This window comes from Chiloscyllium punctatum, chromosome 37 (assembly GCF_047496795.1).
Source record: "Chiloscyllium punctatum isolate Juve2018m chromosome 37, sChiPun1.3, whole genome shotgun sequence".
Lineage (NCBI taxonomy): Eukaryota > Metazoa > Chordata > Chondrichthyes > Orectolobiformes > Hemiscylliidae > Chiloscyllium > Chiloscyllium punctatum.
In genome coordinates this window covers 5,579,603-5,603,252 of record NC_092775.1, presented here as the reverse complement: position 1 = coordinate 5,603,252, position 23,650 = coordinate 5,579,603, and the positions used below count along the sequence as shown (strand labels likewise).

The 23,650-nt window shown below is 44.2% G+C and overlaps 1 protein-coding gene across 2 annotated transcripts in view; it reads right to left on the bottom strand.

Moving 5' to 3' along the window:
* Positions 1–823: 823 nt before the first annotated feature.
* LOC140462821 (uncharacterized) overlaps positions 824–23,650 on the bottom strand; it is a 33,525-nt gene continuing 10,698 nt past the window's right edge. For both annotated transcript variants that reach the window (XM_072556158.1, XM_072556159.1), the window contains 7 exons: positions 22,744–22,797; positions 21,453–21,521; positions 17,465–17,543; positions 16,474–16,552; positions 14,652–14,718; positions 11,282–11,430; positions 824–2,389 (listed from right to left, as the gene is read on the bottom strand). In XM_072556158.1, the coding sequence (XP_072412259.1) occupies positions 1,099–2,389; positions 11,282–11,430; positions 14,652–14,718; positions 16,474–16,552; positions 17,465–17,543; positions 21,453–21,521; positions 22,744–22,797 (1,788 nt within the window). In that variant the 3' untranslated portion in view covers positions 824–1,098. The remainder of the gene's footprint in view (positions 2,390–11,281; positions 11,431–14,651; positions 14,719–16,473; positions 16,553–17,464; positions 17,544–21,452; positions 21,522–22,743; positions 22,798–23,650) is intronic.

The window sequence follows — 23,650 nt, the reverse complement described above, 5'->3', positions numbered from 1 at the left end:
TCATAGGTTTTTCTCAGAGTTGGATGGGACTTTCTACAAAATAGGTCTACAACACATGAGATGCCCAGCAAGCAGAACAGAGGAGATTAGGGCCCAGGGAGTAGCATTGTACAAGCTTCATTTATTCTCATTAGAGATGGAAGATTTGTTGGCACTTCAGAGCAGCCATTGGTATTCATTCCAACATACATTTAAATATATTAGACAAAGTCTCCTGCTCCTGATTACAGAGGTCTGGTGGACAGCATAATTACAGGAGTTCCCACCCTGCAGGCACTCTGCCTCAATTCCTGATGAAGGGCTTTTGCCCGAAACGTCGATTTTCCTGCTCCTCGGATGCTGCCTGAACTGCTGTGCTTTTCCAGCACCACTCTAATCTAGAATCTGGTTTCCCGCATCTACAGTCATTGTTTTTTACCTAAATTACAGGAGTGGTGTGGCCTCCCACCTTGCCCTCTGAAGAGGATGGTTTCTTCAGATTACGATCATTTGCTTCTATCCCAAGCTCCACAATTACTCTGTGAAGCTTGTGCACTCTCTCCTCCAAGACATTCCCTTAAACTGACCACTGGCCAAGTTTCTGGTCATCCAATCCAGTGCCCCTTGATGTGTTACTGTGTGAAATTCCAATCCTGGTGAACCTCTGCTAAAGGCACTATTTAAATACCCGATGAACAAACTAACAGAGATTAGGTAATGTTCCCTTTCTCACTCCACCCCCAGAATTGTCAGAGACACACCCACATCTCACATACCACTCCCTTTACAGGTACTACATAAACAAATTGGAAGGACAGAGCTAGAATGAGCCACAAAACATTAGTTAACTTCACCTGCTATCAGCACTTTATTTAAAAATGTAAGTATTAAATATTCACATGCACACACCAGCCTCTAAATACAATTTAGTATCCGGCACAGAGAGGTCTATGGTAGCCACACGAGGTATTTCTGTCTCCCAATCCTCAAAGCTACTGAGTAGCAGAACCTATTTGTTTGAAATCTGCATTTGATGGGAAGCTTGGGGTTCTTCTTCAAAGTCGTATCCTAAAACGGTTCTCTAGTCTTGTCTTGTAAAGCAATAAAGTTGCTGCTTTACTAAGATGAAGTTGTTTGCTGGTCATCTTCCATTTCTACATCCTCTTCTCCTGCACATTTACTAGCTTCCATCTCCATTTCCATACCTAGACCTACAGGATCTTTTCCAGCCTCCAGCAGTCCCACTTCTTGTATTTCCATTTCTTCTGTGCATTCACTTTCATCATTTGCAGGATGTGGAATATTATTTCTTTCAGATTTGCTTTGACCTTCTAATTCAGTTAACATATTCTTCTGCTCTGTATTGCTGATTGCTGTTTCTTCTTTCAGAGATTTATCAGTTTCTTTGGTAATCACTTCTGGCTTAGTCACCTCTTCCTTTGATATATTGCTAGTTTTACTTTCTTCACTTGCAAGACTACCTGCTTCAGTGATCACACGCTCCGGCTCCGCTCTCTCATCAAGCCCCTCTTCTGTTTTTATCTTCACAACTTTGCCTTCCATAACTGGCATTTCTGTTTCATTAATAAGCAGTCCTGCTTTGCCTGAATGCACTAACAATTCCTTTCCCATTTGGCAGGTAGCTTCACCTTCTATTTCTTGTGTTCCCACATCAGCCTCCATTCGCTCATGCTTGGTTTGGCCGTTCTCAGGTATGTCAACATCTTGCACCAAGTCTTCAGCATCTGCTTTAATACTTTCCACAACAGTCACCTCTTCACATTCAATTTGCTTTTCACCATTTTCATTGCACTTATTTTCGGAGACTGGAGATATCCCATCACCATCACTCTTCTCTTCAGCATTACACCTCTCCTGATCTACGGTCCCATCAGGTTTCTCAGTCTCTACTTGATACTCCGATGTCTCATCTGTGTCCTTCTGACACGTTGAGCTCTTCTCTCTAGAATCTGAAGGCTTTTCTTTCATTACACGTCTCTGCTTTGACTTGTGGCCCTCATCTGAATCTGATGGCAAGGAACTGCTTTCTCCAGCTTTTGCCAATGTGTCTTCATCTGACATTTCCTCACTCATTGTTTCCTCCTCTTCCTTCCAGAGTTCCTCACGAATATGCTTAAACCGGTGTTCCATTTCTTTGGGAGGCCCCCAGACGAAGTCTGCAGCTGGCCGATAATGCTTCTGGGCATACAGTATCAGCTTCCTTCTCTCAATTTTACTTCGAATGGTATAAAGAAAGTAATCCAAGACACTCTCTTTAACATTGGGCAGCTGGTTATGCACCAATGTTTCTGTTAGGAAAAACTTTACCAATGGTGGCTGATAACGTTCAAAGCCCATCTCTCCAAGGCACTTCAGTATCCGAGTGATGCGGAGATTATTGTGTGAACGTCTGAAATTGAAAAGAAAGACAAACCGATCAGCAAATCAACAATAACATGGCGGCTGTAGACAGCAGTGACACCAATGATCAGAACTGCACATTAGCCCCATTGGTGCAGCAAGTGTAGGGATAAAACTCCAAAACTGCATATACAGTCAGACTCACAGATGTACAGCACTGAAACAGACTCTTCTGTCCAACTCGTCCACGCTGACCAGATATCCTAAACTAATCTAGTCCCATTTGCCAGAATTTGGCCCATGTGCCACCAAACCCTTCCTATTCATATACCCATCCATATGCCTTTTAAATATTGTAAGTATATCAGCCTCCACCATTTCCTCTAGCAACTCATTCCATACATGCACCACCCTGTGTGAAAATGTCCCTTTTCTATCTTTCCCTCTCACCCTGAATCTATGCCCTGCAGTTCTGGACTCTCCCACCCCAGGGAAAAGACCTTGTGTATTTACAGTATCCACACTCACGATTTTCTCAACTTGTAAAAGGGATTCTGGGTAATTCAAGGTGGAGGATGGGAAAAATTCTGGCTGTAAAACGTGTTGGAGGGGATTCCCTCCAATTCCAGGGGAAGCAATTACTGTTTCATATGGTGTTGCATGGTTTTGGAACTGTGGAGAAAAAAACACAGTCTAAACAACAGCACTTTTAAAAGGGAGCGGAAGAGACAAAGGTAGCATATGGTCAGGCAGGGAACGAAGAAAAAAAAGAAAGAAAGAAAGAAAGAAAGAAAGAAAGAAAGAAAGAAAGAAAGAAAGAAAGAAAGAAAGAAAGAAAGAAAGAAAGAAAGAAAGAAAGAAAGAAAGAAAGAAAGAAAGAGAAGGAAGGAAGGAAGGAAGGAAGGAAGAACGAACGAGAGAACGAACGAACGTGAAGGAAGAAAGAGCGAAAGAGAGAGAAAGAAAGAGAGAAAGAACGAAAGGAAGGGAGAGAAGAGGGAGGGGAGAGAGGGAAGAGGGAAGGAAGGAACTGCCTTTGCTGTTTAAATTCATGTATCGCTGAACATCGGGCTGCATCTGGGAAAGTTAACAGTGAAATTCACAACTGATCTTGGAGGAACCTGTTTGGGTAAGATTAGAGCACAGAAACAGGTAAGTGAATATTTAAGTGTGGCCTTACCGTAAGTCTGCAGTAAGTTAGTAGATTCTTTCTTGACTATATATGTTTAATTGAGATATGCCCCTTGATTAAACTTAAAACTATAAACCATAAGTATTAAGTCTGGAGCACTGTTTTGTAGAGGAAGAAGACGGTGCTAATTTCTGGATCTGCAGATTGAAAGCAGCAAAAATGGTCTTTGGTAGAGAGACATGCTCTTCTTGTCGGATGTGGGAGTTTAGGGAGAGTTTACATGTTACTGAGGATTATATCTGCAATAAATGGAGTTGGTTGTGAATCAGATTGAATGGATTGGTTGGAGAGACAGTTAGAGACAAAGAGTAATTTACAAGAGCAAGGGGGTGTGATGGATGGTAGTTGTAGGAAGGGGCGAAGTCTCAGATACAGTGACATAGATGGGTTAACTCCAGGAAAGGTAAGAGAGGTAGGCAGGTAGGGCAGGAGTCTTTTATGGCTATCCCCATTTCAAGCAAGTATGCTGTTTTGGAAAATGCAGGTGATGAATTCTCAGTGGAATGAAGCAGAAACAGCCAAGTTTCTGGTATTGAGACCGGCTGTAATGCAATGAAGGGTACATCAGCTTCCAAGAAATCAATTATGTTAGAGGACTCTCTAATCCAAGACACAGACAAACGTTTCTGTGGCCAACAGCGAAAAATGAATGATATGTTGCCTCCCTGGTGCCAGGGTCAAGGATGTCTCAGAGAGGGCACAGAATGTTCTCAAAGGGAGAGGGACCAACAAAACGTCATTGTACACGTGGGAGCCAAAGTTATTGGAAGGGAAAAGGATGAGATTCTGAAGGGAGAATATAGACCCGCAGGAATTTAAAAGGGAGATCCTCAAGAGTAGTAATATCTGGATTACTCCCAGTGATACGAGCTAGTGAGGGCAGGAATAGGAGGATGGAGCAGATGAATGCATAGCTGAGGAGCTGGTGTATGGGAGAAGGATTCACGTTTTTGAATCTTTGGAATCTTTTTTGGGATAGAAGTGACCTGTACAAGAAGGACAGATTGCACCTGAATTGGAAGTGGACTAATATACTGGCAGGGAAATTTGCTAGAGCTGCTCGGGAGGATTTAAACTAGTTTGGTTGGGGGGTGGGGGTGTGTGGTTGTGAGACCCAGGGAGATCGTGAGGAAAGAGATCAATCTGAGACTGGTACAGTTGAGAAAAGAAGTGAGTCAAACAGTCAGGGCAGGCAGGGACAAAGCAGAGAACAAGGTAGGACTGATAAATTAAACTGTATTTATTTCAATGCAAGGGGCCTAACAGGGAAGGCAGATGAACTCAGGGTATGGTTAGGAACATGGGATATCATAGCAACTACAGAAACATGGCTCAGGGATGGGCAGGACTGGCAGCTTAATGTTCCAGAATACAAATGCTACAGGGAGGATAGAAAGGGAGGCAAGAGAGGAGAGGGAGTGGCATTTTTGATAAGGGATAGCATTACAGCTGTACTTAGGGAGGATATTCCCAGAAATACATCTAGGGAGGTTATTTGGGTGAAACTGAGAAATAAGGGATGATCACCTTATTGGGACTGCATTATAGACCCCCTAATAGTCAGAGGGAAATTGAGAAACAAATATGTAAGGACATCTCAGTATCTATAAGAATAATAGGGTGGTTATGGTAGGGGATTTTAACTTTCCAAACATAGACTGGGACTGCCGTGGTGTAAAGGGTATAGATGGAGAGGAAATTGTTCAGTGTGTACAAGGAAATGCTCTGATTCAGTATGTGGATGTACCTATTAGAAAAGTTGCAAAACTTGACCTACTCTTGGGAAATAAGGCAGGGTAGGTGACTGAGGTGTCAGTGGGGGAGCACTTTGGGTCCAGTGACCATAATTCTATTAGTTTTAAAATAATGATGGAAAAGGTTAGACCAGATCTAAAAAAGTTCTAAATTGGAGGAAGGCTAATTTTGATGGTATTAGGCAAGAACTTTCAAAAGCTGATTGGGGGCAGATGTTTGCAGGTAAAGGGATGGCTGGAAAATGGGAAGCCTTCAGAAATGGGATAACAAGAATCCAGAGACAGTATATTCCTGTCAGGGTGAGAGGAAAGGCTGGTAGGTACAGGGAATGCTGGATGACTAAAGAAATTGAGGGTTTGGTTAGGAAAAAGGAAGCATATGTCAGGTATAGACAGGATAGATAGAGTGAATCCTTAGAAGAGTATAAAGGAAGTAGGAGTATATTTAAGAGGGAAATCAGTGGACAAATGGGGACATGAGATAGCTTTGGCAAATATAGTTAAGGAGAATCCAAAGGGATTTTACAAATACATTAAGGACAAAAGGGTAACTAGGGAGAGAATAGGGCCCCTCAAAAGATCAACTAGGAGAAAGTAAGGACTGCAGATGCTGGGGATCTGTTGCTGGAAAAATGTGTTGCTGGAAAAGCGCAGCAGGCCAGGCAGTATCCAAGGAGAAGGAGAATCGACGTTTCGGGCATAAGCTCTTCTTCAGGAATAAGGAGGGTGTGCCAAGCAGGCTAAGATAAAAGGTAGGGAGGAGGGACTTGGGGGAGGGGCATTGGGAATGCGATAGGTGGAAGGAGGTTAAGGTGAGGGTGATAGGCCAGAGAGGGGGTGGGGGCAGAGAGGTCAGGAAGAAGATTACAGATCAAGAAGGCAGTGCTGAGTCTGAGAGTTGGGACTGAGAAAAAGGTTCGGGTGTCCCAGAGGTGTTCTCTGAAACGTTCCGCAAGTAGGCGGCCTGTCTCCCCAATGTAGAGGAGGCCACATCGGGTGCAGCGGATGCAGTAAATGATGTGTGTGGAGGTGCAGGTGAATTTCTGATGGATATTGAAGGATCCCTTGGGGCCTTGGAGGGAAGTGAGGGGGGAGGTGTGGGCACAAGTTTTGCATTTTTTGCGGTTGCAGGGGAAGGTGCTGGGTTGGTGGGGGGGTGTGGATCTGACAAGGGAGTAGCGGAGGGAGTGGTCTTTCCGGAACACTGGTAGGGGTGGGGAGAGAAATATATCCTTGGGGGTGCGTTCCGTTTGGAGGTGGCGGAAATGATGAAGGATGATCCGATGTATCTGCAAGTTGGTGGGGTGGTAGGTGAGGACTAGTGAGGTTCTGTCCTGGCGGCGATTAGAGGGGCAGGGTTCAAGGGCAGAGGAGCGGGAAGTGGAGGAGATGCGGTGGAGAGCATCGTCATCCACGTCTGAGGGGACATTGCGGTCTTAGAAGAAGGAGGCCATCTGGGCTGTTCGGTATTGGAATTGGTCCTCCTGGGAGCAGAGGCGGCGAAGGCAAAGGAATTGGGAATATGGGTTGGCATTTTTACAGGGGGCAGGGTGGGAAGAGGTGTAATCTAGGTAGCTGTGGAAATTAGTCGGTTTATAGTATACATCCGTGTTGAGTCGGTCGTCCGAGATAGAGATGGTCTAGGAAGGGGAGGGAGGAGTCTGAGACAGTCCAGGTAAATTTGATGTCAGGGTGGAAGGTGTTAGTAAAGTGGATGAACTGTTCAACCTCCTCATGGGAGCACGAGGTAGCGCCGATACAGTCATCGATGTAGCGGAGGAAAAAAGGTGGGGGGTGGTGCCGCCAGTGTAGCTGCGGAAGATGGACTGTTCCATATATCCAACGAAGGGGCAGGCATAGCTGGGGCCCATGCGGGTGCCCATGGCTACTCCTTTGGTTTGGAGGAAGTGGGAGGATTGGAAAGAGAAGTTGTTAAGAGTGAGGACCAGTTCAGTCAGTCGAAGGAGGGTGTCAGTGGAAGGGTACTGGTTGGTATGGTGGGAAAGGACGAAGCGGAGGGCTTTGAGGCCTTCGTGATGGGGGATGGAGGTGTATAGTAACTGGATGTCCATAATGAAGATAAGGCATTGGGGGCGGGGGAAGCGAAAATCATGGAGGAGGAGGAGGGCGTGGGTGGTGACCCGAACGTAGGTGGGGAGTCCACGAGGAGGTTGAACAGTTCATCCACTTTACTAACACCTTCCACCCCGACCTCAAATTTACCTGGACTGTCTCAGACTCCTCCCTCCCCTTCCTAGACCTCTCCATCTCTATCTCGGACGACCAACTCAACACGGACGTATACTTTAAACCGACTGATTCCCAAAGCTACCTAGATTACACCTCTTCCCACCCTGCCCCCTGTAAAAATGCCATCCCATATTCTCAAGTCCTTCGCCTTTGCCACATCTGCTCCCAGGAGGACCAATTCCAATACCGAACAACCCAGATGGCCTCCTTCTTCAAAGACCGCAATTTCCCCTCAGACGTGGTCAACGATGCTCTCCACCGCATCTCCTCCACTTCCCGCTCCTCTGCCCTTGAACCCTGCCCCTCTAATCGCCACCAGGACAGAACTCCACTAGTCCTCACCTACCACCCCACCAACCTCCAGATACATCGGATCATCCTTCGTCATTTCCGCCACCTCCAAATGGAACGCACCCCAAAGGATATATATTCCCTCCCCTCCCCTATCAGCATTCCGGAAAGACCACTCCCTTCATGACTCCCTTGTCAGATCCACGCCCCCCACCAACCCAACCTCCACTCTCGGCACCTTCCCCTGCAACCGCAAGAAATGCAAAACTTGTGCCCACACCTCCCCCTCACTTCCCTCCAAGGCCCCAAGGGATCCTTCAATATCCATCAGAAATTCACCTGCACCTCCACACACATCATTTACTGCATCCGCTGCACCCAATGTAGCCTCCTATACATTGGGGAGACAGGCCGCCTCTGGGACACCCGCACCAACCAACCCAACCGCCCCGTGGCTGAACACTAACTCCCCCTCCCACTCCGCCAAGGACATGCAGGTCCTTGGCCTCCTCCATCGCCAGACCATGGCAACACAATGCCTGGAGGAAGAGCGACTCATCTTCCGCCTAGGAACCCTCCAGCCACAGGGGATGAATGCAGATTTCTCCAGCTTCCTCATTTCCCTTCCCCCCCCACCTTTTCTCAGTCCCAACCCTCAGACTCAGCACCGCCTTCTTGACCTGCAATCTTCTTCCCGACCTCTCTGCCCCCACCCCCTCTCTGGCCTATCACCTTCACCTTAACCTCCTTCCACCTATCGCATTCCCAATGCCCCTCCCCCAAGTCCCTCCTCCCTACCTTTTATCTTAGCCTGCTTGGCACACCCTCCTCATTCCTGAAGAAGGGCTTATGCCCAAAACGTCGATTCTCCTTCTTCTGGATGCTGCCTGACCTGCTGTGCTTTTCCAGCAATGTATTTTTAAGCCCTTCAAAGATCAGCAAGGTGGCCTTTGTGTGGAGCCACAGGAGATAGGGGAGATACTAAATGAATATTTTGCATCAGTGTTTACTGTGGAAAAGGACATGGAAGATCTAGAATGTAGGGAAATAGATGGTGCCATCTTGAAAAATGTCCATATTACAGAGGAAGAAGTGTTGTATGTCTTGAAACACAAAAGTGGATAGATCCCCAGGACCTGATCAGGTGTACCATAGAACTCTGTGGGAAACTAGAGAAGTGATTGCTGGGCCTCTTGCTGAGAAATTTGTATCATCGATAGTTACAGGTGAGGTGCTGGAAGATTGGAGGTTGGCAAACATGGTGCCACCGTTTAAGTAGGGTGGTAAGGACAAGCCAGGGAACTATAGACCAGTGAGCCTGACGTCGGTGGTGGGCAAGTTGTTGAGGGAATCCTGAGGGACAGGATATACATGTATTTGGAAAGGCAAGGACTGATTAGGGATAGTCAACATGGCTTTGTGCATGGGAAATCTGATCTCATTAACTTGATGGAGTTTTTTGAAGAAGTAACAAAGAGAATTGATGAGGGCCAAGCGGTAGACATGATCTATTTGGACTTCAGTAAGGTGTTTGACATGGGAAACTGGTTAGCAAGGTTAGATCTCAAGGAATACAGGGAGAATTAGCCATTTGGATACAGAACTGGCTCAAAGGTAGAAGACAGAGGGTGGTGGTAGAGAGTTGTTTTTCAGACTGAAGGCCTGTGACCAGTGGAGTGCCACAAGGATTCACTACTTTGTCATTTATATGAATGATTTGGATGCGAGCATAAGAGGTACAGTTAATAAGTTTGCTGATGACAGCAAAATTGGAGATGTAGTGGACAGCGAAGAAGGTTATCTCAGATTACAACGGGATTTTGATTAGATGGGCCAATGGGCTGAGAAGTGGCAGATGGAGTTTGATTCAGATAAATGCGAGGTGCTACATTTTGGGAAAGCAAATCTTAGCAGGACTTATACACTTAATGGTAAGGTCCTAGGGAGTGTTGCTGAACAACCGCTGTGCACCCTCTCACAGACTTGTACCCCTTAACACTCACACATACACCCACACACATTTGTGGGGTAAATTTGTACTTGCATAATTACATTTACTTTGCTCAAATATTGCATGAATCCATGTAAGATTCTGTAAATCTGGTTTTAGATTAGAATCAGTCTGACCATTGGGGCACAGACAGTCTCACACAGGACAGCTCACACCTTCAATGCATTATCTGGGCCGACATGACACCAATTGCTAAAGTTCACTTGAGAATGTAACTTTTAAATGTTCTGCGATTTATGTATGAAAGAACTGAAACCAACATGGTCACTCTAAAAGATGAGAGACTTAACAAACAATTCCAGATCTTTTTCAATATATAATTTCAATTACATCACACTGTAAACTTTTGCTATAAATTCTGTGTCTTACAATCTTATTCTCCACAACCACCTGATGAAGGAGCATCGCTCCGAAAGCTAGTGCTTCCAATTAAACCTGTTGGACTATAACCTGGCATTGTGTGACTTTTAACTTTGCCCACCCTAGTCCAACACCAGCATCTCCAAATCAATAATTTGTGAAGTCTCCAATATATGTTAGAGAATGTATGTTGACATTTTTAAGCTGTCAGGACTGGGGGGAAAAAAAAAGAGATCTAGGACTTAAGAAGGCCATCAAACCTGAAAATTCATTTTAGCAAGGAGTGTAATTTGCAAAAATAGTTCCAAGAATGAGAAGCTTCAGTTACTAGGATGAATTGAAGAAACCAAAACTATTTTCCTTTGAAGAAAAAGGCTAAATAGATTTGATTGAAGTTTACAAATCATGAGAGCTCTGGACAGAGTAGATCGGGAAAAACTGTGCCCAAAAAAAAAAGGACCGAGAGTGTCAAGGCAGAGATTTAAAGCAGTTTACAAAGGTAGTAAATCTGATGGGAGGATTTTCTTTTCCTCCCCACAAAGCAAGTAGTTAGGGTGTAGAAGGCACTGCCTGGAAATGTGGTGGAGGCAGGTTCAATTGGGTACTGGGTGATTGCTTCTGTTTAAGAGAAGAAAGGGCAGGAGAACAGCACTAAGTTATGATGCTCATTTAGAGAGCTGATTCACGTGCAATGGGCTGAATGGTCATCTTCCACGTCATGACAATTCTGCAATTCTAATTCTGAAATTAAAGAGTTAAATCAGAACAGAATTCCATTGGGATTGAGGACCTGAATTGGATATTGCTGGGAAACACATTAAGATCTTATAGTTTTGTTGTTATTTTGTGTAATAAATTTGGATTTTTTTGTTAAAGAATTCTGGCAGCCATGTATGAATATATTCAGCGACTAGCCACCATGGTAACCAACTGCAAAATGCTAATATTATGGTTCATCAAGCTAGACTTCACTGTGACCTGACTTTTCTAGTATTACCATTAGCTGTGATTATAGCAATACCCAGTGCCTCCATTTCAAAAGATGAAAAGGTGCTACATGAACATAAAACTGGTGACACTCACTGATTGAGGTTGTTGAAGCGCTCTTTCCAGTGAGGAGCTCGTTTCACTGCTCCAGTTTTCCGATTTATTAATTTAATGCCATAAAAATCCAGCATTATCTCGTACACTTTAATTAGCCTCTGTGTTGCATCTTTAGAATTTCTGAATAACTGTTGACAATGAAATAGTTTAAAAAACACTGCATTAAAATTTAGTTAATAAATAAATCAAAATTCATTTAAATCATCTCAGAAAACAAAGTAAGAGACACTGAACACTCTAATCCCTTCCTGGCGGAGTGCAGCTCCAACAATCATGCCAACATCCAGGACAAAGCAGCCCACTTGTTCCTGATCCCATCCAACACCTTCTGCACTCACCCCACACACCACTGACACACAGGAGCAGCAGTGTGAACCACCCACAAGATGTATTGCAGTAACTCACCAAAGCTCCTTTGACTTCATTTTCCAGGTGACCGAGAATGTCATAGACAGCTGGATATATAGGTAAACCAACATCCCCTTCAAGTCCCTCCAAGTCATTCGGCATCCTCACTTGGAAATGTCATCGACAATGTCACTGGGTCAAAATGCTGGACCTCCCGCCCCCAACCATTCCCTAACAGCCTTGTGGCTATTTCTACAGATTTGGACTGTAGGCAGCTCACCATCACCCTCAAAACATGTGTTTGGGAATGGTGAATAATTGATGATCTTGCCAATGACAGTCCTATTCCACAAAGTGAATTAAAGATAAAATTAGTACCTTGTTCTAACTCTTCACATAACTTTCACTGCTCAAAGGCCTTTTGTAGCCGGTGAGCTATCATTTAGAGAACTGACCAACTGTGCAATTGGCCAGAGTGATCACCAAGATTCTTAGCTCATTCCCCTATCTGAGCAGAATTAGTATATCATCCAGGATTGGGAATATTAAATCTGACCAGAATTTAATCTTCCAACAGCACAGCGTCTAACATGTCAGCCATGGCTCATGGACTGAATTATTACCTCGGAAATCAAGAAAAGAACAAAAGCAAAAGGAGACCACTCAGCCCATTAAGCCAGTTCCACCATTCAATAAGAAATCACTGACCTTCTACCTCAACTTCACTTTGCTCTGGTAACCCATTTCCCTCCATTCCCTGAAAGACCAAAAGGCACCTCCTCAACACAGCATCCGAAACCTTCCAGATTAGCTAGAAAATTCCAAAGACTCACTTCACTTTGGAGTCAAGAAATTAATCCCCATCTCAGACCTGAACGAGTGGGGCGGTGGTACTGGGGTGGACAAAATCAGAAGTCACAGGTACATTCAACTCCACTTCACCTGATGAAGGGGCAGCATTCCAAAGGTTTGTGACTTCAAACAAATCTGTGGGACTTTAGCCTGGTGTCACATGACTGCTGATTCTGAATGATTGAGCCTTTATCCGGAGATTGATTGATTGTCGATTGACTTATTGCTGTCACATTGTTTTACTATCCTGATGCACTTTAAATGGTACAGAGTGCAGAATAGTGTAACAGCCGCAGAGAAGGTGTGGAGGGAGAGATCAGAATGATTATTGGAGAGGTCTATTCGGGGAGCAGCACGATGGCTCAGTGGTTAGCACTGTTGCCTCACAGTGCCAGGGACCTGAGCTCAGTTTCCAGCCTTGGACGATTGGCTGTGTGGAGTTTGCACATTCTCCCAGTGTCTGCATGGGTTTTCACAGGATGCTCTGGTTTCCTCCCACAATACAAAAATGTGCAGGCCAGGTGAATTGCCTATGCTAAATTGCCCATAGTGTTAAGTGCATTAGTCATGTGTAAATGTCGGGAAGGGGGTGGGTGGGTGAGTGAGTCTTCGGAGGGTCGGTGTGGACTTGTTGGGCCAAATGGCCTGTTTCCACACTGTAGGGAATTAAATCTATGTCTGATAACACAGAGGATGAAGCTGCTCTTGAATCTGGTTTGTAGGTGTATTCAAAGTTTTATTTCTGTTGCCCAATGTAAGAGACTGAAAGAGAGTATAACCAGGGTGGGAGGGATCTGATTATGTTAGTTGCTTTCCCGAGGCAGTGGGAAGTATAGATGGAGCCAATGGCTGAAAGTTTGGTGTGTGTGATGAACTTGACTGTGTTCACGACTCAATTGTTTCTTGCGATCCTGGGAACAGCAGTTGCCACACCAAGCTGAGATCCATCCAGATGGGTTGCTTTCTCTGGGGCGTCAAAAAACATTGGTCAGAGTCTTTGTGGACATGCTGAATTTCCTCAACCTCCTAAAGGAAGTAGGAACATTGTTGTGCTTTCTTGCCCATTGTGTCAACATGGTTGAACCAGGACAGATTGTTGGTGATCATCACTCCCAGGAACTTGACACTCTTGACCAACTCCACCTCAACCTCATGCAGGGAGAGCTGTGCCCTCCACTGAGCTTACTGACTGTATTACAGATGCTCCAGCCAAGGAGAAGCAACCTCTCAATGTTGACCCTGTTAGTCCCAACAGAATCTCACATGCTTCAATGAGATCATCGGTCATGGAGGCCTCTGTCAAGCACATGCACCAAACTGGGCTTCCTCTCGTATGGAGCAGGATTACCATTGTATTAATAGTAGGGTAAAACTAACCTGTCTCACAATGGTCTACACCCTTCTCACATTCCCTTTTCGTTATGTTTAGGCAGGATTTCAACTTAGAGGCATTCAGTCATAATCCCACAGACAGTTGTTTCGCACCATTGGCTCCATAGACTCTCACTCCCTGACCGGGAATCGAACCCAGCTCATGCAGCGGTGAAATCACAGAATCCGAACCTCTAGACCACCAGGGTCTTCTAAACCCCAGTGTCAACCTAATTTACTCAACCTCTCACCTTAGGAGAGCCCTTTCATCCTGGAGACCAGCCTTGTAAACCCTTGCTGTACTGCCACCACTGCAAGTATAAATGCTCTTAAACCAAAGATGTGTACAGCTCTGTCTCACTAAAACCCCACACAGTTCTAATTTCTTTACTCACAACCATCATGGGATTATAGGACAAGATGGTCTGAAGTTCAGGTTCCACTCCAGAGATTTTGCTTGTGCAAACTGCCCAGTGGGGTTCGTTACATTACAAACATGACTACACCTCAAAGCATAGCTGAAACACTTTGGGATGTTGTAAAGTCATGAAAGGTGCTATGGAAATGCTGACTTTCTTAGAATCAGAGTAGTTTCAAAAACATCCCTTCAATCAGACCCCAGGAAACAAATTCTTCTAAATCTTGAAATTTCAAAACACTTGTGTTGTAAACATGTACAGTTTGACTTCTTCCCCCCCCCCGCCAAAGTTCAAAAACATTTGGTTAATTTGAATAGAGTAGAGGGCAATGCTGAGTAATTCCCCTCTCTGATACAAACCTCAATTTCTTGTCTTGAGAGCTCCTTGGCATGCCAATTCATTCCGGGTTCACGCAACGGGAACAGCCTAAAACCACAAGGCTAAAGGTTAGAAGGGAGAAATGCTCCAGAGGGTCAGAACAAGTTTAACCAGTCACTCACAGTGTAAACCACACAGTGACTGAAACATCACGAGTGTGCTACTGAACGATCATTAGTCTGAAGTTAAGTTCATGCCACACAACAGCCAGGTTATTGTGTGCAGTTTTGGTCACCACACTACCAGAAGAATGTGGAAGGGTGGTGATGGTGATGGTTAGCTTAGTTGGCTGGACAGCTGGTTTGCAATGCACACTGACTACAACAGTTCTCACAACCAGTTGAGATCAAAGTAGCGCTCCCTTCTCGACCTCACCCCTCACCAGAGACATGGTGACCTTCAAGATAAGCTACCACCAGGAGTCTCTCTTTATTGAGGTGGAGGTGCTGGTGTTGGATTGGGGTGGACAAAGTCATAAGGTAAAACAACATTAGGTTATTGTCCAACAGGTTTATTTACAGTACATCTGATGAAGGGGCAGTGCTTCGAAAGCCTGAGAGATTTCAAATAAACCTGCTGGACTATAACCTGGTGTTGTGTGACTTCTGCCTCTCTCTCTTTCTAACGAGAGAGCAGACCTATGGCCCCATGGGACCAAGGCAACTTTACCCTACGCCACATGGACCACAGCCATTCAAAAAGACAGTTCACCATCACTTTCTCCAGGTCAATTGGGAACAGACAATAATATTGGGCCTGCTAGCTCACATCCCCAGGAAAGAAGAATAAAAATAAAGTTCAAGAGACTGTGACAATGGTGGCCTGCAGGTTCAATGACCCACTCCATCAGACTGGAGGAGGAGAGGATGGGAAATGGCGATGTCTGCTGGGTAGACCCTAGAATCTTCAGAACAAAGCCATTCAGCTGCATGTGCCTGACCTTGTTCTTTGAAAGAACTATTCAATTTAGTCTTGTGTCATTACTTCCTTCCCCCCAGTAACCCTGCAAACTAGTTCTCTTCAAATACATGTCTTTTTAAAGTTTTTGTTGAATCAAACTCCATCACGTTTTCTGTAAACACCCTTTGGGTAAAGAAATTTCTCTTAATTGCCTCCCCCGAGTGTTCTTAAGTCAATGGTGTCAATTCACGTGTCCCATTTGCCAAAGGAAACAGTTTGTCCCTCCTTGCTCCAGCAAATTTCTTTAACTTGGAACACATTATTCAGTCTCTCTAACAGTCTCTGTTCACAATGCCAATTGCTATTCTCCCCATATAGCCAAAAGCCTTTGGACATGATCTCAACCGCTTCTCTACCCTCTCCAAGGCCTTGACATCCTTCCCAAAGTCAGGTGCCTAAAACTGTCCACATTCTTCCATGGGCAGCTCAGCCAGAGATCTGCAATATCTCATGATTTATTTTTCGGTCTTCAATATACCTGTTTACAAAAGGTATGCATCCTAAACTTCCCTGTTAACACAGGGTTAACCCAATGCAATCCTGAAACAATGAAGGGCATACAGGCCTCAGTGAGTGCTGAGGTACATCATCTACCTTCTTAATGTCACACTGCATAAAATATACCATGGAGAAAGTGAGCACTGCAGAAGCTGGAGATCAGAGCAGAAAGAGTGTGGTGCTGGAAAAGCACAGCAGGTCAGGCAGCATCCAAAGAGCAGGAAAATCAATGTTTTGGGCAAGAGCCCTTCATCAGGAAACATGCCAGATAAAATGTAATTTTCAAAAATTAACAACGCACAGAACCTCTAGTCAAAATATCCAGATAGAGAGATAAAAATGTACCATTGGATGTACGAATGACTCTTCTCCAAATGTGGATATTTTCCTTTCCAGTTATGAATTATATCTTCAATGGTCCATTCTAGAACAGAAGAAGAAGAAAGTAAAGTTAATCGCCCATTGAAATCCTGGTAGTAAAAGAGAAACCAAAGTAGCAACCAACTGATTAAAACATTGTGCTCAGTGTAGAGCCAAACCATGTTTTGATTTCTGTGTAGGGATGTCAGAAGATTGGGTAATGCCATCTCTTCTCTACGTTATACCCCTGTATACAGATCAAAATATAAACTCCTGGTGATCGGTGGGAAATCTCATCAGCTACAAAAGCCCTAATGATTAGTCTGACATTCCTCCTCCACAGAGGACGTTCTTTCAAGTCCACAGGGACAATTCTTTCCAAAACAAGGCGGTTTTGGTCATGGGCAGTGAGTAGGACTCTCACGCAGATTCTGAACATTGACAGTTCACATTCTATTCTAGAAGTGGAAGCATAAATTCAAGATTTAATGCCCTTAATGCAATAAAAGATCCTTCTAAATCCATGATTCACTTTCATCTAGAAGGACAAGGGCAGCAGATACATGGGAACACCACCGCCAAACATTTCCCCTCCACGCCACTCACCGTCCCAACATCGAATTGCCATTCCTTCACTGTCGCTGGGTCAAAATCCTGGAATTCTCTCCCTACTGGCATCGTTGGTCAACCCACACACAGCAGGTGGACTGCAAGTGGTTCAAGAAGGCAGCTCACCACCACCTTCTCAAGGGCAAATCTGGGCAATAAATGCTGGCCACCCATATCTCTCACAAAATGAAGAACTAAGTATTGATTGACTACTACATAAAGAGGTGTGTCTATTCAGATGGATGTTAAATGGAGGTTCCATGTCCTCTCAGGTGAACATAAAAGATGCTACAATCACTGTCTGAATTACAGAAGGGACACCTCCCAAAGGAAATGAAAAAACAAAAATCAGTTGGCAACCACGTACCATCTGGCTGAGAAGGTGTCTGATTCATGTAGAACTTGAAGTTAATGTTATCATTATTCTTCACTTTATCATCTAAATCCTGTTGGGAAAAGAAGCCAGATCAAAGTGGGAAAACAGTTGGCAATACACAACAAAACTGCCCATGTAAACATTGAGAATCCCAATAGTAAATCCAGGAGGAATTGCTTTGAGCAGTGACTGGTGAGAATGAGAAATTCACTATCACAGAACATTTGAGACAATTCATAAATACATGGAAGGCAAACCTAGAAGCACAAGGAGAAAGAAAATAGCCTGGCACGCTGACTAAAAACCAGAAAGAAAATAGTGTAGACACTTAGCAGGTCTGGTACTGTCCATGAGAAGGAAGAGAATTGGCAGGTTGGTTTCTCCAGGAGAAACAAGTTTGAGACAGGAAACTCCCCAAGTCTGCTGACTCGTCTCCTTTAGAAAGGCCCAAATCAACCAAACCAAAACTGCTAGCAAAAAACTCAGCAGGTCTGGCAGGATCCATGGGGAGAGAAACAGAGTGACTTGTCATTAGAACCGTTCATATCAACTACGTTGGGAACCAATGAATCTTTGAAGTGATCCTCAAACTGATACAGTAAAATATAATTTGTCAAGATGCTTTGGAGAAACAACTCAATGTACAAACACTTAAAAAGGGTCAACCACAGCTATTTGTAGCATCAAAGTCAGAAGCTTGTCTGCTTAATATTGTGTGAATAAACAAAAAAAAAGGGATAAAAAGGTTATTACAAAAGGTCATTCTGAGAGCTTATGAAGACATTTATAATGAAACCATGTGGCAAGTGTATCAACACACACTGACTGGATGGCCTCATTATGAGTAACAGGCTGAGCTTCAAGATTGACTAATGAGATTTAAAGTGCATTAGTCAATGTTTACACAGTGGCAGAGGGGAAGAGAAAACTTCCTTTGATTGGCATCTGTATTACCAGTTGTTATGGGGGATTTTAACATGCAGGTAGACTGGGAGAATCAGGATGGTATCGGGCCTCAAGAAAGAGACTTTGTGGAGTGCCTCAGAGATGGATTTTTAGAGCAGCTGGTGCTGGAGCCGACCAGGGATAAGGCGATTCTGGATCTGGTATTGTGTAACGAACCAGAATTGGTCAGTGACCTCGAAGTGAAGGAGCCATTGGGAAGTAGTGACCATAATACAATAAGCTTCAATCTGCAATTTGAGAGGGAGTGGGTACAATTTGAAGTGACAATATTTCAGTTGAATAAAGGGAAATATGGAGCTATGAGGGAGCAACTGGCCAAAGTTCAATGGTTCAATACCTTAACAGGGAAGACCGTGGAGGAACAATGGCGGATATTTCTGTGTATAATGCAGAAGATGCAGGATCAGTTCATTCCTAAAAGGAAGAAAGATCCCAGGAGGAGACATGGGCGGCCGTGGCTGACAAGGGAAGTAAAGAAACATATAAGGTTAAAAGAGAAAAAGTATAACTTAGCGAAGATAAGCGGGAAAACGGAGGACTGGGAAGCTTTTAAAGAACAACAGAGGATTAGTAAGAAGGAAATACGCAGAGAAAAAATGAGGTACGAAGGTAAACTGGCCAAGAATATAAAGGAGGATAGTAAAAGCTTTTTTAGGTATGTCCAAGGCAAAAAAATGGTTAGGACAAAAATTGGGCCCTTGAAGACAGAAGCAGGGGAATATATTACTGGGAATGAAGAAATGGCAGAGGAATTAAATGGGTACTTCAGATCTGTGTTCACTGGGGAAGACACAAGCAATCTCCCTGAGGTAACAGTGGCTGAAGGACCTGAACTTAAGGGAATTTCTATTTGCCAGGATTTGGTGTTGGAGAGACTGTTAGGTCTGAAGGTTGATAAGTCTCCGGGACCTGATGGCCTGCATCCCAGGGTACTGAAGGAGGTGGCTCGGGAAATCGTGGATGCGCTGGTGATTATTTTCCAGAGTTCAATAGAATCGGGGTTGGTTCCTGAGGATTGGAAGGCGGCTAATGTTGTGCCACTTTTCAAGAAGGGTGGGCGGGAGAAAGCAGGAAATTATAGACCAGTTAGTCTGACCTCAGTGGTGGGAAAGATGCTGGAGTCTATTATAAAGGATAAAATTACGGCACATCTGGATAATAGTAACAGGATAGGACAGAGTCAGCATGGATTTATGAAGGGGAAATCATGCTTGACTAATCTTCTTGAATTTTTTGAGGATGTAACTTGGAAGATGGACGAGGGGGATCCAGTGGATGTACTGTACCTGGACTTTCAGAAAGCTTTTGATAAAGTCCCACACAAGAGGTTAGTGAGTAAAATTAGGGCGCACGGGATTGGGGGCAAAGTACTAGATTGGATAGAGAATTGGTTGGCTAATAGGAAACAAAGGGTAGTGATTAACGGCTCCATTTCGAAATGGCAGGCAGTGACCAGTGGGGTACCGCAGGGATCCGTGCTGGGACCGCAGCTTTTTACAATATATGTAAATGACATAGAAGATGGTATCAGCAATAACATTAGCAAATTTGCTGATGACACAAAGCTAGGTGGTAGGGTGAAATGTGATGAGGATGTTAGGGGATTACAGGGTGACCTGGACAAGTTAGGTGAGTGGGCAGATGCATGGCAGATGCAGTTTAATGTGGATAAATGTCTGGTTATCCACTTTGGTGGCAAGAACAGGAAGGCAGATTACTACTTCAATGGTATCAAATTAGGTAAAGGGGCTGTTCAGAGAGATCTGGGTGTTCTTGTCCACCAGTCAATGAAGGCAAGCATGCAGGTACAGCAGGTCGTGAAGAAGGCTAATAGCATGCTGGCCTTCATAACAAGAGGGATTGAGTATAGAAGCAAAGAGGTGCTTCTGCAGCTGTACAGGGCCCTGGTGAGACCACACCTGGAGTACTGTGTACAGTTCTGGTCTCCAAATTTGAGGAAAGACATTCTGGCTATTGAGGGAGTGCAGCGTAGGTTCACGAGGTCAATTCCTGGAATGGCAGGATTGCCTTACACGGAAAGACTGAAGCGACTGGGCTTGTATACCCTTGAGTTTAGAAGACTGAGAGGGGATCTGATTGAAACGTATAGGATTATGAAAGGACTGGACACTCTGGCAGGAGGGAACATATTTCCGTTGATGGGGGAGTGCCGAACCAGAGGACACAACTTAAAAATACGGGGTAGACCATTTAGGACAGAGATGAGGAGAAACTACTTCACCCAGAGAGTGGTGGCTGTGTGGAATGCTCTGTCCCAGAGGGCAGTGGAGGCCCAGTCTCTGGATTCTTTTAAGAAAGAATTGGATAGAGCTCTTAAAGATAGTGGAGTCAAGGGGTATGGAGATAAGGCTGGAACAGGATACTGATTAGGAATGATCAGCCATGATCATATTGAATGGCGGTGCAGGCTCGAAGGGCAGAATGGCCTACTCCTGCATCTATTGTCTATTGTCTATTGTAATAACCTGCTGTTTCTTTGAAGAACATGTTCACTGTCTGTGCATTTGTTTGCACAATTAAGAAGTCTAAAACGATTAAAAGCTTTGATATTTGTACTGTGATCAACTCAGAACCTTAAAGAGAAGCTGGCCAATGTATCTCAATGAGAATGTTGAACACCGGTTTTCTTTTGGTTCAGGACTTGTAACTGGGACTCCCCAGTTGGCCTGGATCCCATTTACTCACAGAAGGGGCCTGACTTCAGTAAGAGTACACAGTGCTTGAACTATTATCTCAGAAAAGGCTCCAGTGAAAGACAGATTGTGGGGCGGGTGGAGCGCCATCGGGTGCCAGTTGGGCCAAATGGCCGATTCCTGTGTCGTAATTCAAAGCAAAATGAAATAAAGGCCAAGTCTTGTTATGTTGCAACTGAAGGCAGAAAACTGCTCAATGCTGCAAATGAATGTCATCCTAGCTGGTTCGTTCAAATGTGTTTAAAGACACATCAAGAGACACGAAGGATTGATAATACACAATGCTTTCTCTGACTTACAGGGTAACCATGTCGATAGCGCTGTAGGTCCTTTGCTGCCCTCCAGTTTCGCCAGCGATGTGCTGAGTCCTGAAATAAACAAACACACAATACTAACAGTTTCCATAACACGTTTGCTGCTCAAATAAGAGATTCAGTCACAGGGGTTCAGCAGTGAACCACCAGGCCAAGAGCAGAACCTAAACTTGAGGATTAAACATGGACCATGCAACAGGTAACCAGTGGTTAGACACTAGGCAGGAAGTCAAAGGAGAGAAAAGGTTTTCTACATCTAACTTTCCCCTTCTTCTCAATTTGTTTTTTCATTTTTCAAAATAAACTTTGTGAGGGGGGATATGGAGAAAGGGAATTAACAGTATAGGTTTTGCTGTAATCTCAAGCATGTACTGCAGGTAGACATGAACATGTAACATCTATATTATCCAAATGCATCACGTGGAATGGTGACTATTCAAACACAGAGAGAAAGTGAGGACTGTAGATGCTGGAGATCAGAGTCAAAAAGGTGTGGTGCTGGACAAGCACAGCAGGTCAGGCAGCAACCGAGGAGCAGGAGAATCAACGTTTCAGGCATAGGCTCTTCAACAGTAATGGTTTTGAAGAGCTTATGCTCAAAACATCGACTCTCCTGCTCCTCAGATGCTGCCTGACTGGCTGTGCTTTTCCAGAACTATTCAAACACAGTTGCATTGAGATCTGGGTGGGTAAATGTGTAAACTTTGATTGGAAATCATCATCTGTAGCAATAGTTGATCAGAAGCTTCTCTGTAAAAATGGTATAAAGCCTTTGTTCTTGTTATAAAGACTGAGCTGTACACCATTGTTATGATCTGTACAACTCCCGTGCATGCACACAAACATTTGAGCAAAGGAACCCAGAGTCTTGTCTGGTGAAAAAGATTTAGCACTTTTACAACTTATTTCCATGGTTACATATTAGCTCGGTGTAGAGACAGGAATCACTTATTAAACTGATGACCTTGAGCACATAAGAGGAAAAAGAACAGGAGACACATCAGATCATCACCTGTAGGTTTCCCCTTCCACACACCAACCTGAAGAACAATCATTACTGTTCTTTCAGTGTCACTGGGTCAAAACTCTGGAACACCTTCCCTTACAGTGTTGGGTGTACCTACATCAAGGACTGCAGTCTGTCAAGAAGGCAGCTCACCACCACCTTACTAGGGTAACTGGGGATGAAAAACAAAATGCTGGCATTGCCACAGCACCCACATCCTGTGAATGAATCTAAAAAAAAGATGTACACAACATGTAGCAAGGTACCTACATATTTCAAATAGTTTCGCTTCTCAGGTCTTGGGCCAGTCTCTTGCCGGGTCCTCTGTAAAAAGTAAGAGACATACTTTAGCCCAGTGTTTCCTGACAAACTGCCAATGAGTATGACGACACAGTGATACTGGTGGAACCACATGGGGGGGGTAAATAAGATTTTTATACACACACACACACACACACGTTTTTATTTAACAAGCATTGACCAACACTCATGAGGGGCTAAACCAAATCAGCATCTGTTGTCTCAGATGTGTAAAACATCCGTGGCTTTACTCATTAAGAACAGGGGAGCTCTGACCAATGTAACTTCAGTTACTTAGACTGTTTGGAAAAGCTGGGGTTGGAGAAGAAAAGGTGGAACAGAGACTTGACAGAGGTGCTGAAAATCAAGAAGCAGCTAGGCAAGAGAATCAGAGATCACCAATTTAAAGATTTGGTAAAAAGATGGCAAAAAGAGAAAATGACAGCAAGTGATTCCAATCTGGAATGCACTGCCTGAGACTTCAAAAGGATTTGGTTAAATGTCTGAGCAGACAAAATGCGCAGGGTTGCTGAGAAAGTGCTGGGGAGTGAGATTCCTCAGGATGCTCTTGCAGAGACCTGGCATGAACAAAGGGATCCCCCTGTGCTGTAACCTTTCCATAGTACCAAACTTCAACATTTCACCCACAATTAATATCACAAAGATTATCAAGCTATAATCATATTTGTGGAATCTGGGAAATCACATTTCCTATATTATAACAGTGGCAGACTTTACCTCCCACCATAACAACACTGTGGATGTAACAATAGCCCAAGGGATCACAATGGTTCAAGAGAGCCGCTCACCACTACCTTCTCACTGTCATTTAGGAGCGAGCATTGGATGCTTACCCAGGAGCAATGCCTACAACCCA